The 24016-nt window shown below is 40.4% G+C and overlaps 1 protein-coding gene across 4 annotated transcripts in view; it reads left to right on the forward strand.

Moving 5' to 3' along the window:
• Positions 1-24016, forward strand: part of iqsec1b (IQ motif and Sec7 domain ArfGEF 1b) — a 112156-nt gene that overhangs the window by 43712 nt on the left and 44428 nt on the right. Inside the window, exon 1 of one of the 4 annotated variants that reach the window (XM_086167877.1) lies at positions 22423-22761. The exons of the other annotated variants lie outside the window; for them this stretch is intronic. Within the exon in view, the coding sequence (XP_086024003.1) occupies positions 22685-22761 (77 nt within the window). The 5' untranslated portion in view covers positions 22423-22684. Of the gene's footprint in view, positions 1-22422; positions 22762-24016 lie in introns of those variants that run through there. 4 annotated transcript variants of the gene reach the window in all.

Genomic DNA, 24016 nt, shown 5'->3' on the forward strand with positions numbered 1-24016 from the left:
AGTCGACCCCTTCCAACAAAAAAAAAACAAAACAAAATCAAACAGCATGTGCTGATGATAGAAGCCTCACACAACAGTGCGGGACAATAAGAATCTTTACAAAAATGGCGACATTGCCAAATTTGGAGGGAAATATTTGTTTGGTTTCTAGTTTGGAACAGAGAGAAGGGATGTATTTCCACCAATAATGCGGGTGCAAAATAGCCTAATAATTTCAATTTCCTGAAAAGATTGTTTGTTTTTCTGCATCTCCAGCCAATCCAATACAGAGTATACTGTTGGGGGGGTTGTCAAATTGTTTTTAACAATCCAATGGAAACGGAATAGATTAGACCTCATATACAGAAGTACCTCAGTTAATCATAATGTGTGATTCACAACAACAGACACGTTTTCAATATAAGAACAGAGTAATGTGCTCAGAGAAAGTCAAAATTACATATCTGAGCAGTGGAATTCAGCACTAGTTTTCGGTAGTCTAAATATTATCTGATAAACACTATCTAGCATTCACTGCCGACAGCAAAGTGACATTGTAAAGGGAAACACGTTTTCCTTCCTGTGCATATGAGAAACACTTTGGATCCCTGCATGTGAGTGAAACGAAACCATGGGCACTAAAATGCATATTTGCTGAATTACGACATAGAATCCTCAGAGAGAAGTTAAACCGTCCAAATAGCAGCAAGAGTCTTGTGAGTTGATTAAAGTGAAGCGCCATGCAGGAGATCACTTGTTTTTAACCCTGATGATATCAGACATTGGCATACTGTGAGGATGACTTCTGTCTGCAAGCAGGTTATTTCTGGCTTGAGAAAAAGGACATTTTGACTACGTTGTAGTGTTTTGTGAGTCATTTGAAGATCGCATAATATTAAGATGTACAAAAATGTCCTCGTTAGAGCAAATATTTTGAGTAGCATTAATCCAACTATCAGACAAGGAGAGAGGACAAAGCTCCACGGAAGCTCAGACTGAAAGTAAACTCTGTCTAAGGTTTACGTTAGCTTAACTGAGCTTGAAGAAATAGTGCAAAGATAAAAGTAGAATTGTAAGTTGTGCACCCTCCTTTAAATTAATGTTAGGGGTGTATTTCTGCGCCCATCTTCAAAAACCGAACAGTCTGAAAACATATTTCTTCTGAAGGCCTGTGAGAAAATGTATGTCATGGTGGTTTAAGTGCAATTTTTTTCACATAAATTCCCTTTTTTTCCCCCCCGCAGATAGGTTCCAAAATGCACTCTGTTATCGAGCTCTACAATGGTATATATTAACATACAGTCACGACGATCCCAGCAAGAAACACCCAGATTTTTTTTTTATTTTTATTTTTTCAAACCGCTGTCTTTTACCTACACTGCTTATCCTGCACTCGGGGTTGCCGCGGCGCTGGAGCCTATCCCAGCTGTCAGTGGGTAAAAGGTAGAGTTCACCCCGGACCGGTCGCCAGTCGAACGCAAGGTCACTATAGAGACAAACAACCGTCCACTCTCTCATTTATACATTTGGGCAATTCACGGCCCCCAATCTACCTGCTGTTGTCGTTATTGTTCTTTCTACTTCTACAACCAAAGCTAATAAAAATATTGAAGTGACAAAGGGAATGAAAGTTGATGATTCAGAGGTTGGAATTGATTGCGGTTGAATAAATGTTATGGGGTGCCAATATTGAAATGAAGAAATAGTTGGCCAACACTTTTTCAAAGCCTTTGGGGGACTGAAGAATAATAGGCTTTGAATAAACCTGCCACAGAACTAGTCTTTTCCAATATTTCAGTCTTTCAGCGAAAAAAATAAAATAAATTCCAAACACAGGATGTAATAGCTAATAATGATGAAACACTTGCGTTACATCTGTCATAAATAAATAAATAGAATATATGTCTTGTTGGGTTGCAGAAATATTCTTAGTCCACTTAATTTCAAGAATATTAAATCTAACAGTAGTTGTACACTGATGAGGGTCAACTCGGATCAACAACAATAGGATGATTACAACTGTGAAGCAACTTTCCATTCGTCGTGGTCAAAATAGGGCTCCTGTCATTCTTGAACCTCACAAAACATAATGATTAGCCTTTATTCACATTTTGTTATACATATCACCCAATATAAAATGTAAGTAATCATGGGTACTCATTGACCTTATTCAATTTTCTAAGCATGTTGGATAAAATACAGAGTAATATGGGTATACCTTGGACCTTGAAATGTAATTAAAATCAGCATGACTGCTTAAGAAGCTAAATGTCAGGAATAATCGGATGGCGTAATTACTATGTGGTTCGGTATGTCCTCTTAACGAGACAAATTTGCTAAAACTGTATTTTTTTTTTGTACTCAGTGAGTGGCCTGTATCGAACTCTTGCCCTGAACTAATCAAACTTAATAGCTTTGGAAAAGCTGCATACAAGGGTTGACAAGGATATGCACCATGCAAATTCCCGGTCACCTTTACTCTGGTCATTGACAACCATCTTAAGGGGTTTCATTTTTGCTAGAAAAAAGACCAAACCCATTGACAGTGTTGTCTGCTGGATAAGATTAAAAAAAGAGATGAGCTACATCCTTTTGCTCTTTTCCTTCTTGTTCTCATCATCAGAGCTTTCATGTAAGTCACTTCTGGAAGGACAGAGATGAATGAAATGATCGCTTAGTTCACACAATGGCATTTAAAGCAGTTGCCTTGAACGAAAATTGGATTGTTTTATTACTCATTCAATTACAATATATGGAATCATGAAAAGGGAAATTTACTTGGACAGCGAATAGCGAATAGCAGTATTAAATACATCTAAGAAAGTCGTGTTTATTGCTTCCTGGAGAAACAGTTAGCAAAAGTTTATGCAGCTGTAAGCTGAACTGGTGTGTGTGTGTGTGTGTGTGTGTGTGTGTGTGTCATAGCAGCAGACTTCTCTGGAAACAAGTAGTGTAATACGTATTTATTAAGTCCATTAAACTCAGCCCAACAGGCAGCAGTAAAGTTTAAACATGTGAATGTTATATCAATTTTGATTAACCATAACAAGCAGGACTTAAATGTTCCCATGAAAGGTGTTCATTATTTCAATCACACTTTTATTGATAACAAGGCCAAAGTACGGCATGTATTTGAGCATGGGCAGATTGGATGACTGTGCACCAATCATAACGCATTGACTTCAATTGGGATTTAACAGCAGAAGCAGGAAGCCATGCTCACATCTTACCATGGACATCTGTTAAAGGGATGGATTCAAAGATGGCTTCTTTGACAAATTGGAAAGCATTTTAGCTCCTACTCTGAAGGAGGGTCTTCTTACAGTTCCTTGTGAACTATGTTACTACACTTTGCAGTGTAGTTAAGTTCTGGTTTTCTGCTCTCGCCATTGGTCAACTCACATTAACAATTTTGTTTCTAAGGCCACTCGTATGTGACCATTAGCTGCCTTGTGATGGTTGTGGTAACACAAGATCTTCTCACACTCAAATAATGTGCAACTCCGTGCATGTGGTTTATGGAGTGGGAGGACTCGTATTAGTGCTAATAGGTCAAGTTGCTGTAGGAGAGCTAGCGGAAGCAACAGGAAAAGCACTGAAGTGTGCATTTTTTAAGGCTCTGCACATAAATGAATGCCAAGAAGAGCATACAAGTCTTGCCTGTGTGTCTTGCCTTGCCTGTCCTTTCTGACCCTGGTACTGTATGTTCACAGATGTTTTTTTTTTTTTTTCTTCACCAGTTGATTCTCACAAAGGCATCACTGGCAAGAAACCTCTAGGTTTTGCCATCAAAGTTTGTAATCAGTGATCCAGCTGTCAGTTTCATAGTGCAAGTGAGGCAGAACAGATTGTATGTGTGGCTCCTGCAGTGTGAATGGAAAAGCAAATACAGCAACAAACAGGGACCTGATTTATGTCTTATTTCTCATGATTATTATCTCATACTTCTGTCTTGGGAGCTCTACTTATGAAATTAATTTGTCATAAGATACAAGATAAAGGACTGTTAAGACCACAGTCAGAAATCTGAAATTTCTCACTCCATGAATGATGTCATGGAGTGAGAAATTTCAGATTTCTTCTTCTTCTGGACTCCTTTAAATGTCAATTCTTTCGGTTGTCCTTTCCTACTTTTAGATCCGCATGCATGTTTTCGGTTCAGTTTGTGCCAAAGGGGGGAATTCAAAGGAATGTTGGATTCATTGAAGATGATATTTTCCTTTATGTTGACCCTGGCGATCGTTCAATCGTGATCTATGTTATGCATGTGAGACATGCCCTCACGTGATCTGCTCTCCGCACAATTCCCCTGCCTTCCTTTTCCGAAGCCCTGTATACAAACGCACACGCAATATTCAATGGCGCTTTAATTTCACGGCACTTGTGAAGATGGCGGTGTCCCAAAAAATGAAAGACGAACCAAGATGGTGTGACATTCACTGTCGCAAGAATGAAAATGTCATAGCTTCCTCTCCTTTGACCCAAGCCGCTGCTTCATTATTTGCTGCCTTTGCCGCGGCGTATGGTGGAAGTTAATTTACTATAATGATAATGGTTGCATTCGATATTTGATTATGTGTCATTTCAGTCATCACATTATTTGTCTGTAATGTGAAATTAACTGAAAGTGATGAATCATATCCTAAGCAAACGTCCCGGCCTGTAGTTTCAGCTGTTGGAGAACACTGCATCTGACCAGCACAATTAACAAACATTTCCAAGGCACCGTAACTGTCATGGCGCAGAACTGAGCTTTCACTCCCAGCCATGCACATGAATTTGTACACCAAAATACAGGACCGGTCACACTCAAAACCAGAGATCTCCTATTGGACTAATCAAAATTCCGAGCATATCTTGGAGCCCATACTCTCCTTGGTAATCCAAGTTGTTTGATGCGACTTTGGGGTGAAGGGTTCGACCGTAAGGTTGTGCAGCGTTGTCAAAAACGTCTCTAAATTGGTGTCCCTTCTAGTCGCAGCCCGTGGCTTCCAGTCAGATCTCCGTCTCGAATCCTCCTCTTCTGGGTCCCATGCCCGAAGGCATGATCGATCACGGTCTGATGTTTGTGTCTGTCCCCGCACCATGTGCAAGTGTTCCCTGCAGCCGCTTCCTCAGGCTGTCGATGGGTTTCTCTCTCCGTCTGCCTCTGCTATGTTTTCCACTGATGTTTCCTTGCGGTCACAAGGTGTTCTAACTCTTCTCATGATGTGACCAAAGAACAGAGCTTGGCCTCTCCTGGTGTCGTAATACAGGCTTCTATTCTATCCCGCAGCTCCTCATTGGTCATTCTTTGACCGTCAGATATTCTTTGCGTCTGTCTGAGGTACCACATTTCTGCTGCACTGACGGTATGTCTAGAGTAGCACAGTAAATGTAATAAAATATCAACTCCATTGTAAATGTGGAAAGAAAGACTCGGGTCCTGGACAGCAGTGTTTGGGGCATTTTTCCGCGGATGCATTCTTTTCTTTAAAAAAAGGTCTGAAAATTAATTATTCATGGATTTCTTAGACACCATGATGAAAGTTTTGAGATGACCAAGGGCCCTGTCAGGCCCTGGCAATTACATGAATCTCTGCTAGAAGTAAATCCCTTTCACCCATAAATATACACCACAAAATGTATAACTTTCCATTAAGATGCATGAATAGGTCTGAGGGATGGTGTGTTCAATTGGGTTCACAAAGCCACTTCAGTAACTATTTGTCATCCAATCTCTTTTTCCTACACTCTATCTTTCCAGTTTGCTGTAATTAAAAAAAAAATGTGCTGCTGTTTTCTTTTTAAGTGGCATAATTAACCTCACAAGTCAGTTTAAACATTTCATTCAACTGAAGACATAACACCAATTTGAAAAAAAAAAAGATATCTGTAATTAAAAAAAAAAATGACCTGATAAAATGAAATTGCTTTATTTTTTGCTCTGAACATTTCTCTTGACGCCAATTTTCAATGTTGGGACAAAAACAAACTTTCTGGTGTTGTTGTATCGATCACTACGCAGATTTTGATTCACTGTGGAGGATAATGTTAAGGGGATGGAGAGCACAAAACACATGATGTTTATTCATCAGTGTTGCCTGAGTGGCAAAATGCACCATACAAGTGTTTACAGCACTATAAAACTTGAAATCTGAAGAAGGACAAATAAAAGTGTTGGTTTATTTTCTTATATCGGGTCATTGTTATTATGTATTTTCTATATTCTATTTAACATATGTAATAATATGATATAAAATTATGGTCATTTTGAAATAAATATCACCACAAACAAAAGACAGCTGTGCAAGAGATTCCAAAGAGGGACAATGAAGAGACGCAAGAAATATTTGACTGTAAAATAATGACATTTGGGAATTTTCATTTTGTTTCTGCATTTTAAAACTATGTGATACCCTCGATGTCGGGTCAGGCCCGTGTTCTGCCCCTTTGGAATGCAAATGATATGTAAATCACTGGCTTATTGTCCAAACTCTCGCAGCAGCAGTGCACTGACACAAAGTTGAATCTGCAGGGAATGACAAAATACTCAAAATAAAAATAGTGGAAGGGGGAAAAAAAAACAATCACTGAAAATTACACAAACTGAGCTCATCAAATAGAACTCGAGGCAAATTTTCAATATCTCTTGTTTGTTTGTTTGAAGTTGAACTAAATGAACTGATAATTCATTTTTATGACCAATATTTTTTTTTTCTTGTTTCAGAAACTCATTTTCTGTGTTCCCTCTTTGACAGCGGGCTTGGTTTTTAACACCAAATGTAACCCTTATATAAAAACCATACTGTCAATGTCCCGAACCCACAACAACAGCAGACGGTGTGTGCAGAGGGTTTATTTGCACCCTCTGTTGTGTACTCCGACACTCTGTGCCATCAATAAAGTCACGCAGCTGTTTATTCCATTTAAACGCCAGACAAGTGAGCTACACCCTGAAGAAATGATTGATTCCAACGGCAAGACCAGTGGCTGTCACTTGGAAGGAGATGTGATGAAGTAAAGAGGGAAAAGCAACGGATTTGTGATTTCTGATTCTTGGTTTTTGCTCGTGCCATCGAACTAGTTTTGCATATAGCCCTAATTGAGATACAGGTCTTGTTGTTTTTATTCGATGAGCTCGGTCTTAACAGCGATGTGACTTTGTGTCATCGCAAATAAACATTTCTCATCATTCTGCAGTGGAAGAAGTCAGACACTGCTTATGTTAATGAGAGCTGTGGAGGTCATTAGTTTGGAGGACACTGTAACCAATCTGTGTTTCACAGCTTATTGAGACAAATTGTTCCATGAGACTGTGGTGACGGTGAAATGCCTGAATAAGCTTCTTCTTTTCCTCTCAGCTGTTCCCTTCAGGGATGGCCACTGCGAATCATCTTCCTCCATCGAATCCTATTCTATGCATCCTCTTCTTCTCTGGCACCAGCTGACTTGTTCACTCTGTCCATAAATCTCCTCTTTGGACTTCTGCCTCGCAGTTCCAACTTCAGCATCCTTCTACCAATATATTCAAGATCTCTCCTGTGTACATGACTCTTTCTTCCATCATGTGCTGTCTCTCTGATGGCCACATTCCTGATCCTGTCCATCTTCATCACTCCCAAAGACAATTTGAACATCTTCATGTCATGGCTGGTCTCCCCTCTGTCTTGTACACCTTTTCCCTTCACTCTGACTGATACTCTTAGCGCACATTACCCCTGAATCATGCCCGAGTAACCTAATATTCATATTCCCATTATGTCCGTTGTTAACATCTTATCGTTGTAGCATTCGGTTATTGCAGTGCTTTGTGATATTTTACCAATTATATCGATGGAAACAAGGCGGTGGTAGTTTTGAACATCGCCTCTAAGGTAATGCGATGTTCTGCATTGTGCATTTCCACAGTGGATGCATACAAGTGATTAGCAAGCCAGCGATACCATCTGCTCAATGACTTTCATCACGCAACCTGCAGGGAGTCAGCTGTCATATTGGGCTCCAAGCAATCACTGAAGACTTTCTTTTGGCTTTCTAAAAATGAAGAACTTCTTTTTCTTCCTCATGACCTTGTAAAACCTATAGGTCTGTGTTCTAACCTATAGCTTTCAGTGGGTCCTTCAATCACTTGTCTCGAAAAACCTTCATTGCTTCTAAGAAGATCTTGCACAAAGTTCTCCTCTGGCTGAGGAGAACCATGACATGTTTCGACTTTAGATTATAGGCCATTCGGTATAATGCAGTTGCAACTGCTATAAAAAAAAGCAGGGAAGTAAAACATTGTAATGTCAGGATTTTAGCATAGCTCAATATTTATACAAACAACTGATGCATCAACTTTTGTGTACGACTGGAGGCCAACCCAACGGGCAAATCCTAGCAGACATGTCCGGCACCGCTCATCGTAAAACTCATCTCCCCTCTAAGCCTCTTATATAACAACGCATTATGCTAATTCTGTCCAGGGATTTGATGCAGAGCGGAAGATTGTGAGAAAGACCAAGGGGTAAACAGACATGTCTCATATTCTTGCTCTCTGCTTGATGATGTTGTATCTGCAAGTTTATGTATGAAGTTCAATGAGAAAAAAAATTATCAGAAATGGTCCTGACGGACATTATGTAATTTGTTTTGAATTATGTCAGCTGACTTGACTCAGTGCCCTCAATCCAGGAGGAAAACTGGTCGTAGAAGCGGATTTAATGCATCGGCTGCAGATTATTATTGAGTAATAGCCTGATATATCATGACACAGCAAGTATCAAATAATAGCAACTACAAACAAATATAGTGAACTAGTGTTTGCTGCTGTACATATAGCCTAATACAGACCTATGAGAAAGCATTATATCATACACACATGCTGTGTTGATTGATGTATTGTCTACTGCTTTTTATTGTTTCTTAGCAAGTCCCAAAAGCTGCCGTTAAAATATTTGTAACACTTCTGAAGCTGAAGGCTGGTGGAAACACACAAACAAAAAAAGTGATTTTATTTATGGGGGCGCAGTGGTTAGCGCTTCGGCCTCACGGCATGAAGGAACCCGGTTCAATTCTGTGCGATTTGGATGTTTTCCCCGTGTCTGTGTGGGTTTCCTCCCACAGACCAAAAAACAAGCAGCAGGTTAATTGGAAGAAAAATTAGCAAATGAATGCGTAAATGATTGTTTGTTAATATATGTGCCCCTGCGATTAACTGGTGACCAGTCCAGGGTTTACCCCGCCTCTCACCCGACGACAGCTGGGATAGGCTCCACCATCTCCCGCAACTCTGAGATGAGCGGCACACGATGGATTTTAATGAATCTTTAATAAGATATTTTCAGAATATACTAATTTTCAGGTAAATGTGATCCACAGAAAAACATTCACATTTTCAAAATCTTTTAATTTGGCCCCATTTTTTTGTTTAAATGCATAGGCGCTTTGAGCAAGCTGGCACCAAATGCATGTGAGCATTATGTCTTCATATGCAAATTAATATAGGAACCTTTGAATTACAGGCCTTTTTTTTTTAATGTTAAAGTAGCATAAAAATTCATCCAGCCCAAGCATCTGTGCATATTGTGGAGGTTATAAGTTATACATTTGCAAGCTTCTGGATGAAGATCAGTTATCTAATAAGATGCTCTGTCATGTACTCATTTTAATCATTTCGAGAAAACTATTCCCTAATATTCACCGATAAAAGTATTTCCTTCAGAGCTATGGAGCCTCAACAGCTTTGCAACACGATGTAAAGCCAGGATATCATTCCCTCACGCTTTCCCCACCGTGGACCTGGCCTTGACACCACTGGTTTCCATAGAGACCAGTGGACCAATCCTCTTTGCTCTGCTCTCCTCAGTACAGCGAGCAGCTGAATAGCATGTTATGTTACAGTCCGATAATTCCTGCTAGTCAACACTCTGCAGTGCAATGTAAAAAAAAAAAAATGTGACAGGAGACATACAGGCCCGGCAAACTATAACATCTGATGTAATATTAGTACTAAGACCCTCACCTGTGTCGTGATGTTATAAATGTTAAACCGACACATTGCATTTTCAAGATATTATGTTGCAGTAAAAGATACTTGTAAGGCCTCTAAACATGAGTTCATATAAAGCATACAGACAAAACTGATTTGATTGTTAAAGGAGAATTGTGAGGGAATGTCAAACATGCTAGTTAAATTTGGAAAAGTGTTATTCAGCTGCCGTATGTATTAGGGCTGGGAATCGAATGGGTTCGTTTCGATTAATAAATTACCAGAAAAATAATGCGTGAAGGAAATTAGCCCATTTTAATTGCACTTTAATTTGCGCTGCGGAATGCAGTGCACCAGTCGTAGGGGGACGGGAAACACCGACACAAAGTTTAATAACGTGATAGGCGAGGCAGATGAGACAACACTTGTTGCGTCATAAACTGATATTACTTTGCAGTATCCTATGTAAATGACCTACCAAATCAGTCTAAATGTAAGCAGATGGTCTGAAAAGTGCCAAAATATATTGGATAAGTAGTTTGGGCAAGTCTCCATCTACTAGACCGATGTGAAAATTACTCTTAGGATTACTAGTATGTGGTACGGTCTTATTTCTTTATTCCTTTTTTTGTTTTTGTCTAAAATGCTGCTCTCTTTATTGTTCGTTTTTTTTTTCACTTTTCAAAGAAACAACAGCAGGATCGGCTGGCCATCATTTGACTGAAATGTTCTGACAAAAAAAGTAACATGGATTCTTTTTCATCCACCCAAAAAACATGCATACAATTTAAACAAATGTATTTAAAATGTAGAAATGTTCACAGAAAGAATTGCAATGTACGGGAGAAGTTTAGGCTTGATTATTTTAGATTAGTTTTTAATTTCTATGTGTGCTATCACAGCCCTCTTGGACATATACAGTATGCCTGATACAACTGTGACATTATTATACAGGTATTTTTGCTTTGGATAAGATCAGGAGATTTTTTGTCATTTAAGAAAACACGCAAAAGATTTTCTTTTTTTTCCCCTTTCTGGTTCACTAATGCTGGATTGCATAAACCGGATCCTCCATCTGTTCCCGCCAGGGCTTGCCTGTGCTTAGCAGGGTTTTCATCATATTATCGGACATCCCCCACCCCATCACAGCTGCAAAGCTGTGGCCTGTTCAGAGATCATGTTATGCGCCCAAGCTCAAGGACGCCGGTGATCTGGTTTAGTAATGCATGGTGAATAATCCTAGCTGAGCATGGCGAAAGGCTGCTGTGACTCTTTGTTGTGGGTTTTTCTGTCAGTAGAATAGCCACAACTTTCCTCCATCATCAGTTATTTGACATTTATTTAGAAGCGCTGAATAGCTCTAATGACTCATAGCCACGTATGAGAAAGCTTTGAACAGTTTCACTTTGGCTTTTGACAGTTATTTTGACAGTCATTTTTGTGCACCAGTAAAACATATACCCATGTCTTGAACTTTGAAAAAAATCATATTTTATTTTTCCAATAAAGAAGGGTTTGGTGAATGTGCATAATGAAACTGGTGTGGCTCAGTACCTCCAACAAGGTTCAGAACCAATGCTCTAAACCAAATACCAAATCAAATGCAGGCAACGGAGGGATCTGTTTGCTCGTTTGAAATAGCTCCGAGCGGTGAAAAAGAAACATCTGTCTTTCTTTGCCTCAATGGATTTGTGATATTTGAGATCAATTAAATAGATATTTGAGTGTTGGGATTAACAGCAAAAATAAATGCTTACGCTACGAGTATATCTGAAAAATCTACTGCCAGTCAGCATAGACATTTGCCAAAACCGCTGATCCTAAATGCCACAGAATATTTTATAAATGTATGAGCTTGAAATGTATCAAAAGGTGTCCCATTACCAAACCTTGCGTGACAATTTAACCTTTGGGGTTGCTGTTGTAAAGAAGCTAAACAGGTTTCCAGTTCTATTCCCTCTCATATATATGACATTTTGGAGGGAAAAAACTTTAAAGTAATTAAATATGTAACAGCTCTCAAAGCCTATTTAATATGTTTTACCTGTTATTATCCATGTGCTACTGCATTGTGAAATAGTAATATTAAATGAAAGGGTTAGGGTTGCCGTATGATGCATATTATTCATAATTTTCCTATTTTGTTGTTACACTGTATGCACGGGCTCAAGGGAACCAGGTTCTCAGATTTTGTAAAATGTGCATTTTGATGTTACTTTGGCAAAAGTTTGATCATTTTATTCAAATACACAACTTAGTTTCACCCTCTCTACCGGCTTGGGAACAAGCGGTTATTAGTAGTCCATTGAAAGATATTTTTATCTAAATAAAATGCAAGTTTGACATCTAATCAGTGTCCAAGCAATTTGCAAACTATTGTCAGAATGCCAAGTGGATTCAAATTGTCCACTGATAACAATCACATTCCACACTGACACAAAGGTTCAAATTTAGTGAGACGCAGCCTGTCTCGTCACTTTTTGCCCATCTGTGGCAAAAGACCCGTCTCGCGGTTAATCCAGAGTTATAATCCTCATGTAAGGGTGGCCTACCCGTTGTGCAAAGTCACCTGGTAATCCTCTGATTTAAAAACCTCACCTTCATTTCAGTAAAGAAAGCAACCCACATGAATTCCCCTGATCTAAAATATCATGTGTATAGTCGAAACCACTCAAAATTCATGTCCAAAACTGATGACTGAAACGTATTTCAAGGCTACCTTTTCAAGGTCAATAAATATGCAATATGTCGCAAGTTAAACCCTCAGTTTTGGATTGCTTGGTGTATTACATATATCAAACGTATTAGGACATGATAGATTTATATTATGATGTACGTATTATATTATAATTCATCATTACATCTCAGCTTGCAAAAGTTTCATGTCTGAACTACATGGGACGTGAATGGGATTACAAATTCAAACATGCTTCTGAATCTTAAAGCTGCGGTGCACTTTGCAAAGTGTCTCAAGGTTTCTCCCAGATAGGCAAAAAAAAAAAACTTGGTTCGGGTACCACCTGGTGGAAATAAGCTGAGCTTTGAGATCGTGCCCGGGGTCCTCCCCAGGGGCGTCCCGGCGGGACGTGCCTGTAACACCTACGTAGGGAGGTGTCCGAAAGACTCGTGGGGAAGGAAAAGTGGCTGAGGAAAGTCGATACGGCTGTTTGCATTTGTGATCTCTTTACTTTGGTCACTTCCCGCAGCATCGGAGTAGGGACGGAAAATCGAGAGCTTGACCTTTTGGTCGGCTCCTTCTTTACCTGATGGACCGAATCCACATCACCGCTGATGCCTTATCAATCCGTCCCTCCATCACACGTTCTGTTTTACCATCACTTTGACAAGACCCAAATATACTTGAAGTCCTCCACTCGGAGTGGGATCTTATTCCCGACCTAGTGAGGGCAAGCCACCTTTTTTTTCCCAGCAGAGGACCACGATCTCAGACTTAGAAGTGCTAATTCTCATCCCAGCCACCTCACACTCAGCTGTGAACCGTTCCAGTGAGAGCGGGAGATCACGGTTGGATGAAACCAAGAAAACCACATCGTCTGCAAAAAGCAAAATCGCAATCCTAGGTTGGGTCAGGTGCAGGGTGAGCTGGATGCCAGCCGAAAGCAGGGACCTTAACAGTCATGCCGCATCAAGTTCAAGTCCCTGGTGCTTGCATAACGGACAGCCCCGTCTTACCTCCAGGGTATGGTCAAGCCACATGTCCCTAACCGTCCCCTCCGATCTGCCACTTCTGAGCAACTGTCCACCCCATCGAACCGGTCTCGGCTCTTCTCGGTCTTGTCTTCTCAGTGGTGGTTAAAACATACCTCTTCACCAAGCACTACCCTGGAAAAGCACTTAGCCTCCAACCCCCCCAACCAAAAAAAAAAGAAAAATGAACGATGAAATGAATGTATGTATGTAAATGGTTCTGAGATGGCTATTTGGTTGAGTGGTCACTTCTGTCTTCCGACTGCTGGTACTTCGAATCTTCAGTGACTGAATTGCACTTCTTGTAAGTTGCTTTGGATAAAAGCATCTGCCAAATGACTGTAATGTAACGTAATTTAATGTCATATCCTGAGCGGCGGAAGCTGGCACTAGCAATGTAAAATGTCACCTCTCTGGTAAGGAAAGATCCCTAGCTGGTATGCAAGGCTGAGAGGTTCTGGCTGGGTCTAGTCTGGCTTGCCTTGACGCACTGCTTGAGTCCAAGAACTAGTCTCTTCCAAGGGGGATGGAACTCTCTTCAACATCGGATTTTTATGCCAATTGTGAGGCGGCGGGCAGGTGTCTGTGTGTTGAGGGTCGCCCCCGTGGATGAGAGTGTAACCTCCTTCCACTATCAGGTCGTTTCTGACTGTTTTCGTGCATTTGAACGCATGCTTTTTGGAATACTTTGAGGAGGGGTGCCAGTGAGCGCTCCTCCCGGGGTCCCGGGCAAAACAGCGGGACCTGAAATCCGAAATTTGGAGTGTAAAAGATCACACATTTTCACAGTTCCCAAAAAATCAACAGCAAACAACGTCAAGCTCAGTCACTGACTTGATACAAATAATTCCTTTTGTTGGTACTATTAGTGTTAAAATAACTGAAAATGTTTGCATATAAGTTTATTTAAAGTATGATATTCAGATGTCTTGCTTTCAAGAGATTTTTTAAATCTTTGGAATCTGGTTTACTTTATCACAAAGCCAAATTTTACAATTAGTCAGGAGAAATCTGCCTGGTTCAACTGATCAATGGAATCCAGGGCACAGAAATTATTTTTAGGACCAAATTCGATTGCAAAATGTACTTAAAAGGTCAGTAGAGGGCCCTATAGCATCAGTTGTTGATATAATAGCCCGATTCAAAGTGTTTTCCAAAATGAAACCCCGTAACTGGGTTGTGAAACGTAATAACTAAATAAATAAAATATAAAAAAATATGGTAGTTTTGTTGTGCAGAAGCATTAAGAAGCAGTTACAGGTAAACAGAAGCTCTGCAGAGCAATAATTCTCAGATAGCAATCATCAACTTCTGCCTCTGAGTCTGCAGGAAACTAAAAATATATCATCAATCAGCCATGTCTACCACTGTGCTTGCTTGAATCGAGTTTGAGGGATCAGAAACATTCACAAATAAGCCGCTTTATATCAGCAATTCCCCTGTTTAAGTGACATACATACATAAGCAGCCGCTTTCTAACGATGCCCTTGTAATAGTAAGCAAGATATAGAATTGAATGTAAAGGGAAGAAAGAGTTAAACAGGATGAAGCAATCTAAAGTAACATACATCAAAGTTAGGATTCCTTCAACAAGCTCATTGTTCATTTTGGCTGCAGTCATTTGCCGATGGCCGAAGGCCAGAACCCAACAGTTGACTTTCATAGCTGTTTTTCCACATACACTAGTGAAAGCAAGTGGGGTAAACACTTTGAGTAACTATAATTAAATACATGACAGTGAATGGTCATTTGTCTCTACATGCGGCCCTGCAATCAACTGGCGGCCGGTCGGTGAACCCGCTTCTCGCCCAATGACAGCTGGGTTCCAGCATCCCGCGACCCTGAGCGCAGGATAAGCAGTAGATAATGGATGAATAAATTAAACACAATCTTTCAGAATAAAGTGAGTTCTTATCATTACGTTGCATGTAAGACGGTTTAATGAGGACACGTGTATCACTAGCCTGATTGATTGATTGATTGATTGATTGATTGATTGATTGATTCTTTGATTCTTTGTTCTCTCAAGATCGTTGTTCTTCTTTTTTTTTTATTAACTTTTATTAACTACTATTATCACAATGTTGAAACCACTATGTCAGACCCTGGCATTTTACGGCCCGTGGGCCACATTCGGCCCGTTTTGCTTTTTTTATCCGGCCTGCCAAACTACTTTCTTAGAATATTTTTAATCGATCAAAGTATTTTCAATCAATATTGAATTTAGAAACTCCTTTTTAATGCCTTTTGTTTAATTTTGTATGGATGATTACATACAAAATAGTGTCAGTACATTTATATGATCATTCGTGATTTTAAAGTTAAAATAAAATGGCAAACAAAAAAAAAAATTAAATTGCAATTTTCATTTTGTTCAATTTACATGACACCCAGTTGGCCCGTACATAAAAATTAAATAAGAAATGTGGCCCATCACCCTTGCACTATGTCAATCATAAATAGTGATTATATATTTAGTGAACTGTGCCAGTTAAAGCTTCTGTGTGCCATAGATATGCACCTTTATACCTTCATTTGCAACTTCAATATTTATTGTATATTCAATTCAAAGCTGATGTACTGAATTCAACATTATTCAATGCAAGCATTACACTGTGGGTACTCCAAGCGGGTGCAGTTATTCTCCACCACACATCTTTAACCACAGACAGGTGTTTGAAGATTGTTATAAATATTGATGTTGTCATCATTATCATCAAATTATGATTCTTTTGATACTACATGAAAATATTGTGACCCGGAGCCTCTCATTCTCCCAACCTCTCAGACTCCTGCTACGGGCCAGAGAGGTTTATGAAATAGCCAAATTTGCATTCATTAATTTATTCAATTATTGTCTAAACCACTTGTCATACACGCAGGATTGCGGTAATGCTTGAACCAAGCCCAGCCGGAACCAGCCGCCATTAAATCAATGGGAATCTTTCTCTGGAGGGAGAGAGAGAGAGACGCGACCATTCACTCTCATTCTTATCTGTGGACAATTTACACTCTTCTTTTGACCTAGTTCACTCAAATGTTCTGGCATCAATCCCGGGATATTCTGTCTTTTTTTTGTATATTATTGATAATATCATACTTGGTCTGTGATTAAATCGCCCTCATGTTGAAATATTATTCTGTTAACTGTCGTTTTATTTGTGGTTTGTAGTCAATGGACCTTGAACCGCTTGTCAGCAGGGTACAAGATCGCTGCTCTCAGTTGTTTTATTTTCTTGTGAGATGTTAGCCAAAAATCTATCTTCCTAAACCCATCCGAGCTGATTTGTTTTTGAACCGAACAGACATGTGAGTAGTGTTCCAAATTGGAGTCGCATACGGTATTTGTGTTGTAAAAAGAGGCACCTGAACTACGCTGAGAAATCACCGCGTCTGGTCGTCCGTTCTGCATTTAAATCCTTCGGGAATGGATTTTAAATTTTCACGGAAAACCAGTGTTGGTGTAATCTTAAACCGTGCTAATTCTAGATACCATCCATGTGAAGGCCAAAAAGAAAATCCCCGATCCGTCCTTGTATCTTAGCCATTTTTTGCTGAAAGGTTGCATTGTTGGCGGTGGCTACAGGGATTCTGCAGCACACAAGTGGAGGTTGTTATTAACAGGCGGTGATAATTACAGCTAGAACCTGTCAGGTGGTCCATAAATCTGCCGAGAGTCCGGCTAATTAAGCTTTACCTCTTGTAAATGTTGTCATGGTGTAAAAAGGGATCGTTTGCTTCCTGCCGCCACTGTTTGTTTTGTACTGATCTCATTGTAAAGTCTCTTTTATGGTTGCGCAGAGCAGAGGAGTGAAGCTGAGAATATTACTGATCAAAGCTGTAAAATCTGCTTCGTGGCATATATTCGCTGAGCTGTTGATTCATGCTGGATCTGCCAGCTGCAGCAACACCACAGGCCTCATTGTATGATTAATTGTTGTTGCTGTAATATAGTGCCTAATGTAACACATATAATTGCATACACCCTCATTGAAAACAACAGCTCCCTAATATGGGACAGTGAGCTAATATTCTGCCCGAGTATTTTTAAAGTTTAGCTAATTTGCTGAGGAATTTATTAACGCGCGAACATCATTTTTTAGAAAACCAGCAGAAGCCGATCCATCTCTACCTGTAAGGCAGAAATATAAATAGAAACCATAGCTCAGCAGCCGAAGACTCATCCAGCTATTCTAAATGTCACACTAACCTTGCCTTTAACCAAATTTAAGGTCATTTTTCTCTGAATTTGTTAGTTGAGAGCTCCCTGAGTCATAGTACAGCAACTCTGCTGCTCTCGTATTACATGCACAGCAAATACAGTGGAATTTTTAATAATAAATCGCATACATTGACATACGTATAACAGATGCTGGAACGTTTTCTAAAATGAGTTCCGCATCACAGTTGTATTTGCTGAATGGAGCCTTAAAAAATATATTTTGTATATTATAGAAAAGGCGGAATAGATAATAAATGCATGAATTAATGTATGCATGCATGCGAATGAATGAATAAATAAATTCATTAATTAATGTTTTTTTTTTTTTTTTACAGTACGAATTCATAATATTTGACTGTATTTTTTGGCCTTTTTTTGTGAACTTTAGCATAAATGTAAGATTGTGTGTGGACAGGTCTAAATAAATTAACGGTAACTCCTACTTTAGCGTTAGTCAATCGTCATTTCATTTAAAGTAGTAAGGAAATGTGCCATTTTAAAAGAGGTGTGCACAGCCAGGACCTCCACCGTCGCATCGTCACCCCCAGGATCTGATTCTATAATGTATGAAAGGGAATAACATTGAGCAGATGAGAGGTGGTACAGCGTGGCCCTCTGACATTTTGCTTCACCTTTCATCTTATTTATGGAGTCTCTGAGCACCCTTGCCACTCAACTGCTCTTCAAAGATGAATCACAACAACAAGGCTCTCACTGAAACACCATGAGGCTGAGAAAAAAAAAAAGGGAAAAAAAAGCACTTGTAATAATGCTAGAATCCTCCATCAGCCTGTTTTAAAACTCAGTTTTTTTTTTTTGTTTGTTTGGTTTTTTTTTTGGTCTTTTCTCACAAACTCATATAATATAAAACCTATGAAGCATCTGTGTGGTTCCTGAAAATGCTTTTCCACCCGGTCAGTCTCAGCAGGATGCTAATCACTAAACTGCAAATAGAAGTCTAATCTAATTATCTCAGGGTTTTTTTTTTTTTTTCAAGAGGGCTTTGTTTTTGTTTTCGTTTTAATTAACGCATCTCCCTGTATCCGAACCTGAAAAAAAAATATAAAAGAAAAAAAATACAAACTTTAAAAAGCTGATAAGTGTTGAAACTGTGTTTCTGCCTGAACAGCACCATGAACAATGAGAGAAGTGACAGACACAATATATTAAAGAAAAATAATTTATTTCAATCATGAGGACTGACTTGTAAGTACAGCAAAATGGCCAAATAATGTGCGAATAAATCATGAAATAGTGTTGAACCCAATTTTGTCGTTTCACAAAAGTTATTAATCAAACCCATTCAGACCAGTGCACGTGTTAAAGAACAGACGGCCACTAGAGGGAGCACAGATCAAACACTCTGCTATTGCTCCTCACAGCATTTTCTAAAACTTTCAAAGTCCCCCTGGAAATCATAGAATCACGTGCACTCTGATACACACCCAAAATCACACAGTGCATATAATATACATTGTTTTGTTTGCTGATTTCTGGTTTTCTTTTTTTTTGATATGTAGTCATTGGAGGTGGCGCAGTGTTTAGCGTTTTGTCCTCACAGCGCGAAGGACCCTGGTTCGATTCCGACAAAGGGACCTTTCCGTGTGGAGTTTGCATGTTCTTCCCGTGTCTGCGTGGGTTTCCTCCGGTTTCCTCCCACAATCCAAAAACACGCAGCTGATTAATTGGAAGAAAATTAGGAAAAATTGCCCCGAATGAGTGAGTTGATGGTTGTTTGTCTGTATTTGAGGCTCTGCTATTGACTGGGGACCAGTGCAGGGTGTGCCCCGACTTTTGCCAGATGACAGCAAGGATCGGCTCCAGCATCCCCCACAACCCTGAGTGCAGGATAAGCAGGAGACGATGGATGGATGGATGGATGGATGGATGGATGGATGGATGGATGGATGCATGCATGCATGGATGCATGGATTGATTCATTGTTGAGGAAGGAAATATATACAGTAGCAAGTCCATCCTTTTGTCTATCCTTTTGTGGTTTATCCATTGTGGTGTTGTCACAGAAGCAGAGCGGCCCGATCTTGCCTCTTGCCGGCTGGTTCTTCCACCTCCTCCATGGGAGGTGCTCCCGGGCCAGCCGAGAGATGTTGCCCCCAGTCCCGGGGCCTCCTGGTGGGAAGTGCCTGGAACACCTCACAAGGGGTTTACGAAGCATCCTGAAAAATCCACCTCTCAATGTAGCGGAGCAAAGGCTCTGCTCTGAGCCTCTCCTAGATGAAAGAGCGTCTAACCTTATCGCTAAGGGAGAGCCCGGACTCCCTGCGGAGGAAACTCATTTCGGCCGCTCGAATTCCATGATCTTGTTCTTTCGGTCAGTACCCACAGCTACAAGGTGGGATCGGAGATCGACCGGTAAATCTAGAGCTTGGCCTTTCAGCTCAGATCCTTCTTTACTACAACAGACAGATGCAAGGTTCGCATGACTGCCGACGCTGCATCGATTCCCAGCTCCCATTTTTTCCACCCGCTCATGAAGAAGAGCACAGAGGTACTTGAGGTCCTTCACTTGGGGCGAGATCTCTACACAGAGACAAGCGTTCAATAAAAATTCAGGGTTTAAGAAAAAAATTCTTTGTGGGAAGAATGGCGGGGAAGGAAAGACTAATGAAATTCACAGTTGTTGGGTTGTTTTACTTTTGTTTGCCTCACTCCAGAAAAAAAAAAAGAAATACTCAAGACATTAAGGAGTCTGTTTGGCAATTTACTCAGGAGGTCGTAGTAACCTGCTCCGACCAATCAGATGATAGCTGCTTCCTGCAGAGGCAGCTATCAATTTGTCCGTAATGTAAGCCATTTGAACATGTAATAAAATTCAGCCTTCTCCCCATCACTCTTACTCAGGCCTCAGCTGGCTCCTCCTGCCCTCACAATGGCTGCAATTACGCCGTGCTGTATCCCCGCAGGGGCCCCGAGACCTCACGGGGGCTGTTAGGACCCAACGGGGTCAAATTTATCGGCGTCCCGAGCTGGAACTGAGGAGGCGATGATCATACCAGCACTGCCCATTTAGCACCAATCAACGTCTACTGGAGGTCCGGACCTTACAGGAAGTAAAGCAGGAGACAGAGGCATTTAATGATGTGATAAGATTTTTTTTAATGGGCAAGGTGTATCCCTTAGATAATGGGTTTCCTTATTTCAGTCATGCATTTAAATCCTTGATAAAAGCTTATCGTTTAACATCTTCCTAAGACCCGAATCTTGGTTTCATTCTATTTGTTCCAAGTGTGACAGGTAACTGGAATAAAAATCTAATTTTATTTAGCCAGATTGAACAAGGCAGGGAAGAAAAAGAAAAAAAAAGCTCCTTTGTTGCTTCAACTGTTTAGTGCCAGTGATGCATGTATAGTTTTTCAATCACCATCTTATCACTGGTTTTTAATCAAAGCATTTCTGTAAATTGAAAAAAAAAAAAAAAACGTATCTGTCACCAGTGATTGACACCAAAATTACATTTTAAATATTGTTTTCTATTTAAACGCTACTCATGAACATTTTATGTAAACCAAAACCCATAGATGTTTTTAATTGTATAGATAAGTCCCTGATAAATGAACAAAAACGTAGACTGAGGCAATTGCCGTGTCTTTAACAGCATCATCTTTCAGTTTGCTGCCAGTCCCGTGAACCCATCTGTTTTCAGGAGTCATAGCCATTTACAAATTACTGTCTGTTCCTGCTTCAGACTGAATAATGTGGTCTCACACCTGGGTTGACACCGGAACCCACAGTGTCTGAGCCAAAAGTGCTGTTAGCACATCCAGATCGCTTTTCAACATCCATGTCGAAGTTGCTACCGACTGCCGGATCAACATTATTGACTGCAATTATACCGTCCAATAGGAATGACTGTATCGACCTTACACCCGTGGCAGATTTTTGTTTGTGGCGATCTAGGAGTAAAAGAATTAAGAGCAATTCAATCTAGGCCATGATTTTGAAGTTTATTCAAAAAAAAAAAATAATGTATTCGTCCATGGAGAATTCAAAGCATTCATTATCTTGCAGAGTAATGAAACGTGTTTGCCTGTACTCGATAGCATAACATAATTGTAAAATGGATACATAAAAGTACACATGATAGAAATCTGAGAAAAGGCTTTTCAAAAGAGATGGTCGTCCAGCGTGACCCTGAGATATCCTCCTCAACCAATCATTCAGAGACACGTGAAGAGTTCATCAGTCTTTTACAAGTGTTGTCCTGACAACCAGTCTGAGCTTTATGTCCTGTGTGTGTGTATGTGTGTGTGTGTGGCCCTTGTGGGTGCCTGTTTTTGCCCACCCCACCCACCCCGTGCACCATGTGCGATTGCTGATTAGCCCGTCTGTTTTCTGCGGAGGCTGCCCAGAATCTGATAAAACCTCATTGACACGGCCACAGAGGGGGGCCTTTGTGCTCTTTGTTGGCCCAGAGAGGTACAGCAGAGCCGGACCTTGTCAATATGGTGCTTTAGACAATGGGAGCAGCTGTAACTCATTTGTGAGCAGCAAAGATCGTAGAGACAAAAGCCACTTTTTTTCTCCTGACTGAACCCGAGGGGTGAAAGTGAAGAGAGGGAAGACGAACGTTGTCCTAAATATCTCCTGAAGGCGCCCAGGAGATAGCATGCATGCGGAGTACGGGACGGGACAGTTCACCGTGAAGAGAGGGTTGGATGTTGATTGGTCCTGATGCTGGGATTGGACTGTTTCTGACGATTGCTCGACCCTTAAATTTCTTCTTTAAATGTTCTTTTCAATTTTTCCATGGACTTTCCTCGCCGTGACGTTTTGCGTTCAAGCTTTTGCATCAGGCCGACGAGATGTTGAAGTTCAAAGCTTTTTGTCTGGATTACTGGCAGTTCCTGTGTCTCCAGCCTCTGCACGAGTTTTATAAAAGGTGAGAGAATAAAATTAACATTTTAATTCTAGTCTCGGGGAAAAAATGTAGAGCCACAACACTATCCAAATATGTACCATTTAAATACACGCGATTGTATATCACGGCCAACTTAATATTCTTATCCCCAGGGTTTTCTCTTGCTCTCATTATGTAAACTGAGGAAATTCAGCTTGTTCTTGTGAAGTCGGTGCTTTTGTTGTGACAAGCCCTTCCCTGACAGCATGTGTTCATCAGCTGAGGCTTCTTCAGAGTGTTGTCTTTTACATTTCAGCACTTGGGATCTATTTTCTCAAGCATCTGCTGCTAATATTGATCTTGGCACGTGTGACGGTGAATATTTAGCCGAGCGAGAGCGCGCCGGATATCTTACAATATCACGCAGTCCAAGCACAATAACAGCGGTCGAGTCTGTCTTCTGACCGGGCCGTACCACCAAACTATCAGTGTGGAGGCGAGCATCTAATGCTCTGAAAGATTACTTTGGATCTGTCCTACCTTTCGGAGAAGATCTATGTGTACACTCAGGGCTAATAGCCCCATAATGTAACTGGATGATTGAGCCAGTGTACCACGTTGCATTGATGTAGTTTATTCGAGTGGTTTACATGGAATGAGCATTAGAAAGCTTTGCATTCAAAGAGGTTTTATTATACCTCAAGTTTAAATGTCATGTTTTTTGCTTTTTTTTTACATTTTTTTGCTTTTTTTTTTTTTAGTTTTTTGCATTTGCCTTTTTTTTCCGTATGATTTGTTCTCCAGTGAAAAATGGTAGGCCTGGGGATCCATTAAACCGGTCTGCTTCAAAGAATGATGATCAAAATTGTGATTGGGAAAGCGTGGATTGTCACTAACCTCCGAGCCATAATTATTCATGAGTGCACCCATCCCCCCCCCCCCTCCCCGAGTCTCTGGAGGAGAGAGAACCCCCCCCCCCTCGTTCGCTCAACAACAGCTGAGTGCCTTTGTGTTTTCCATTTAAATGACAGTCAGGAAGAGCTTCATGTCGCGAAGCTCAAACGCTCTCCCAAGTCTTCTGCAGGAATCTTCATTAGTTTGACTTATGGTGGGAGTCACATGTTCAACCATCGCTGTCCTGAGCTGGATCAGACCCTGACTTTGTGGTGCATGCTTTGCATCACAATATAAATCTTTGCAGTATTTATACGGGATGCAATTGAACAAGTAGATGTTTTGTTTTTTTTTCCTCTCCCCCAGCAAATCAATGAATGGTAATCGATCAGTCCCCAGGGAT

This window comes from Fistularia commersonii, chromosome 21, assembly GCF_037954325.1.
Source record: "Fistularia commersonii isolate RoL2024-O1a breed Wild chromosome 21, RoL_Fcom_v1.0, whole genome shotgun sequence".
Lineage (NCBI taxonomy): Eukaryota > Metazoa > Chordata > Actinopteri > Syngnathiformes > Fistulariidae > Fistularia > Fistularia commersonii.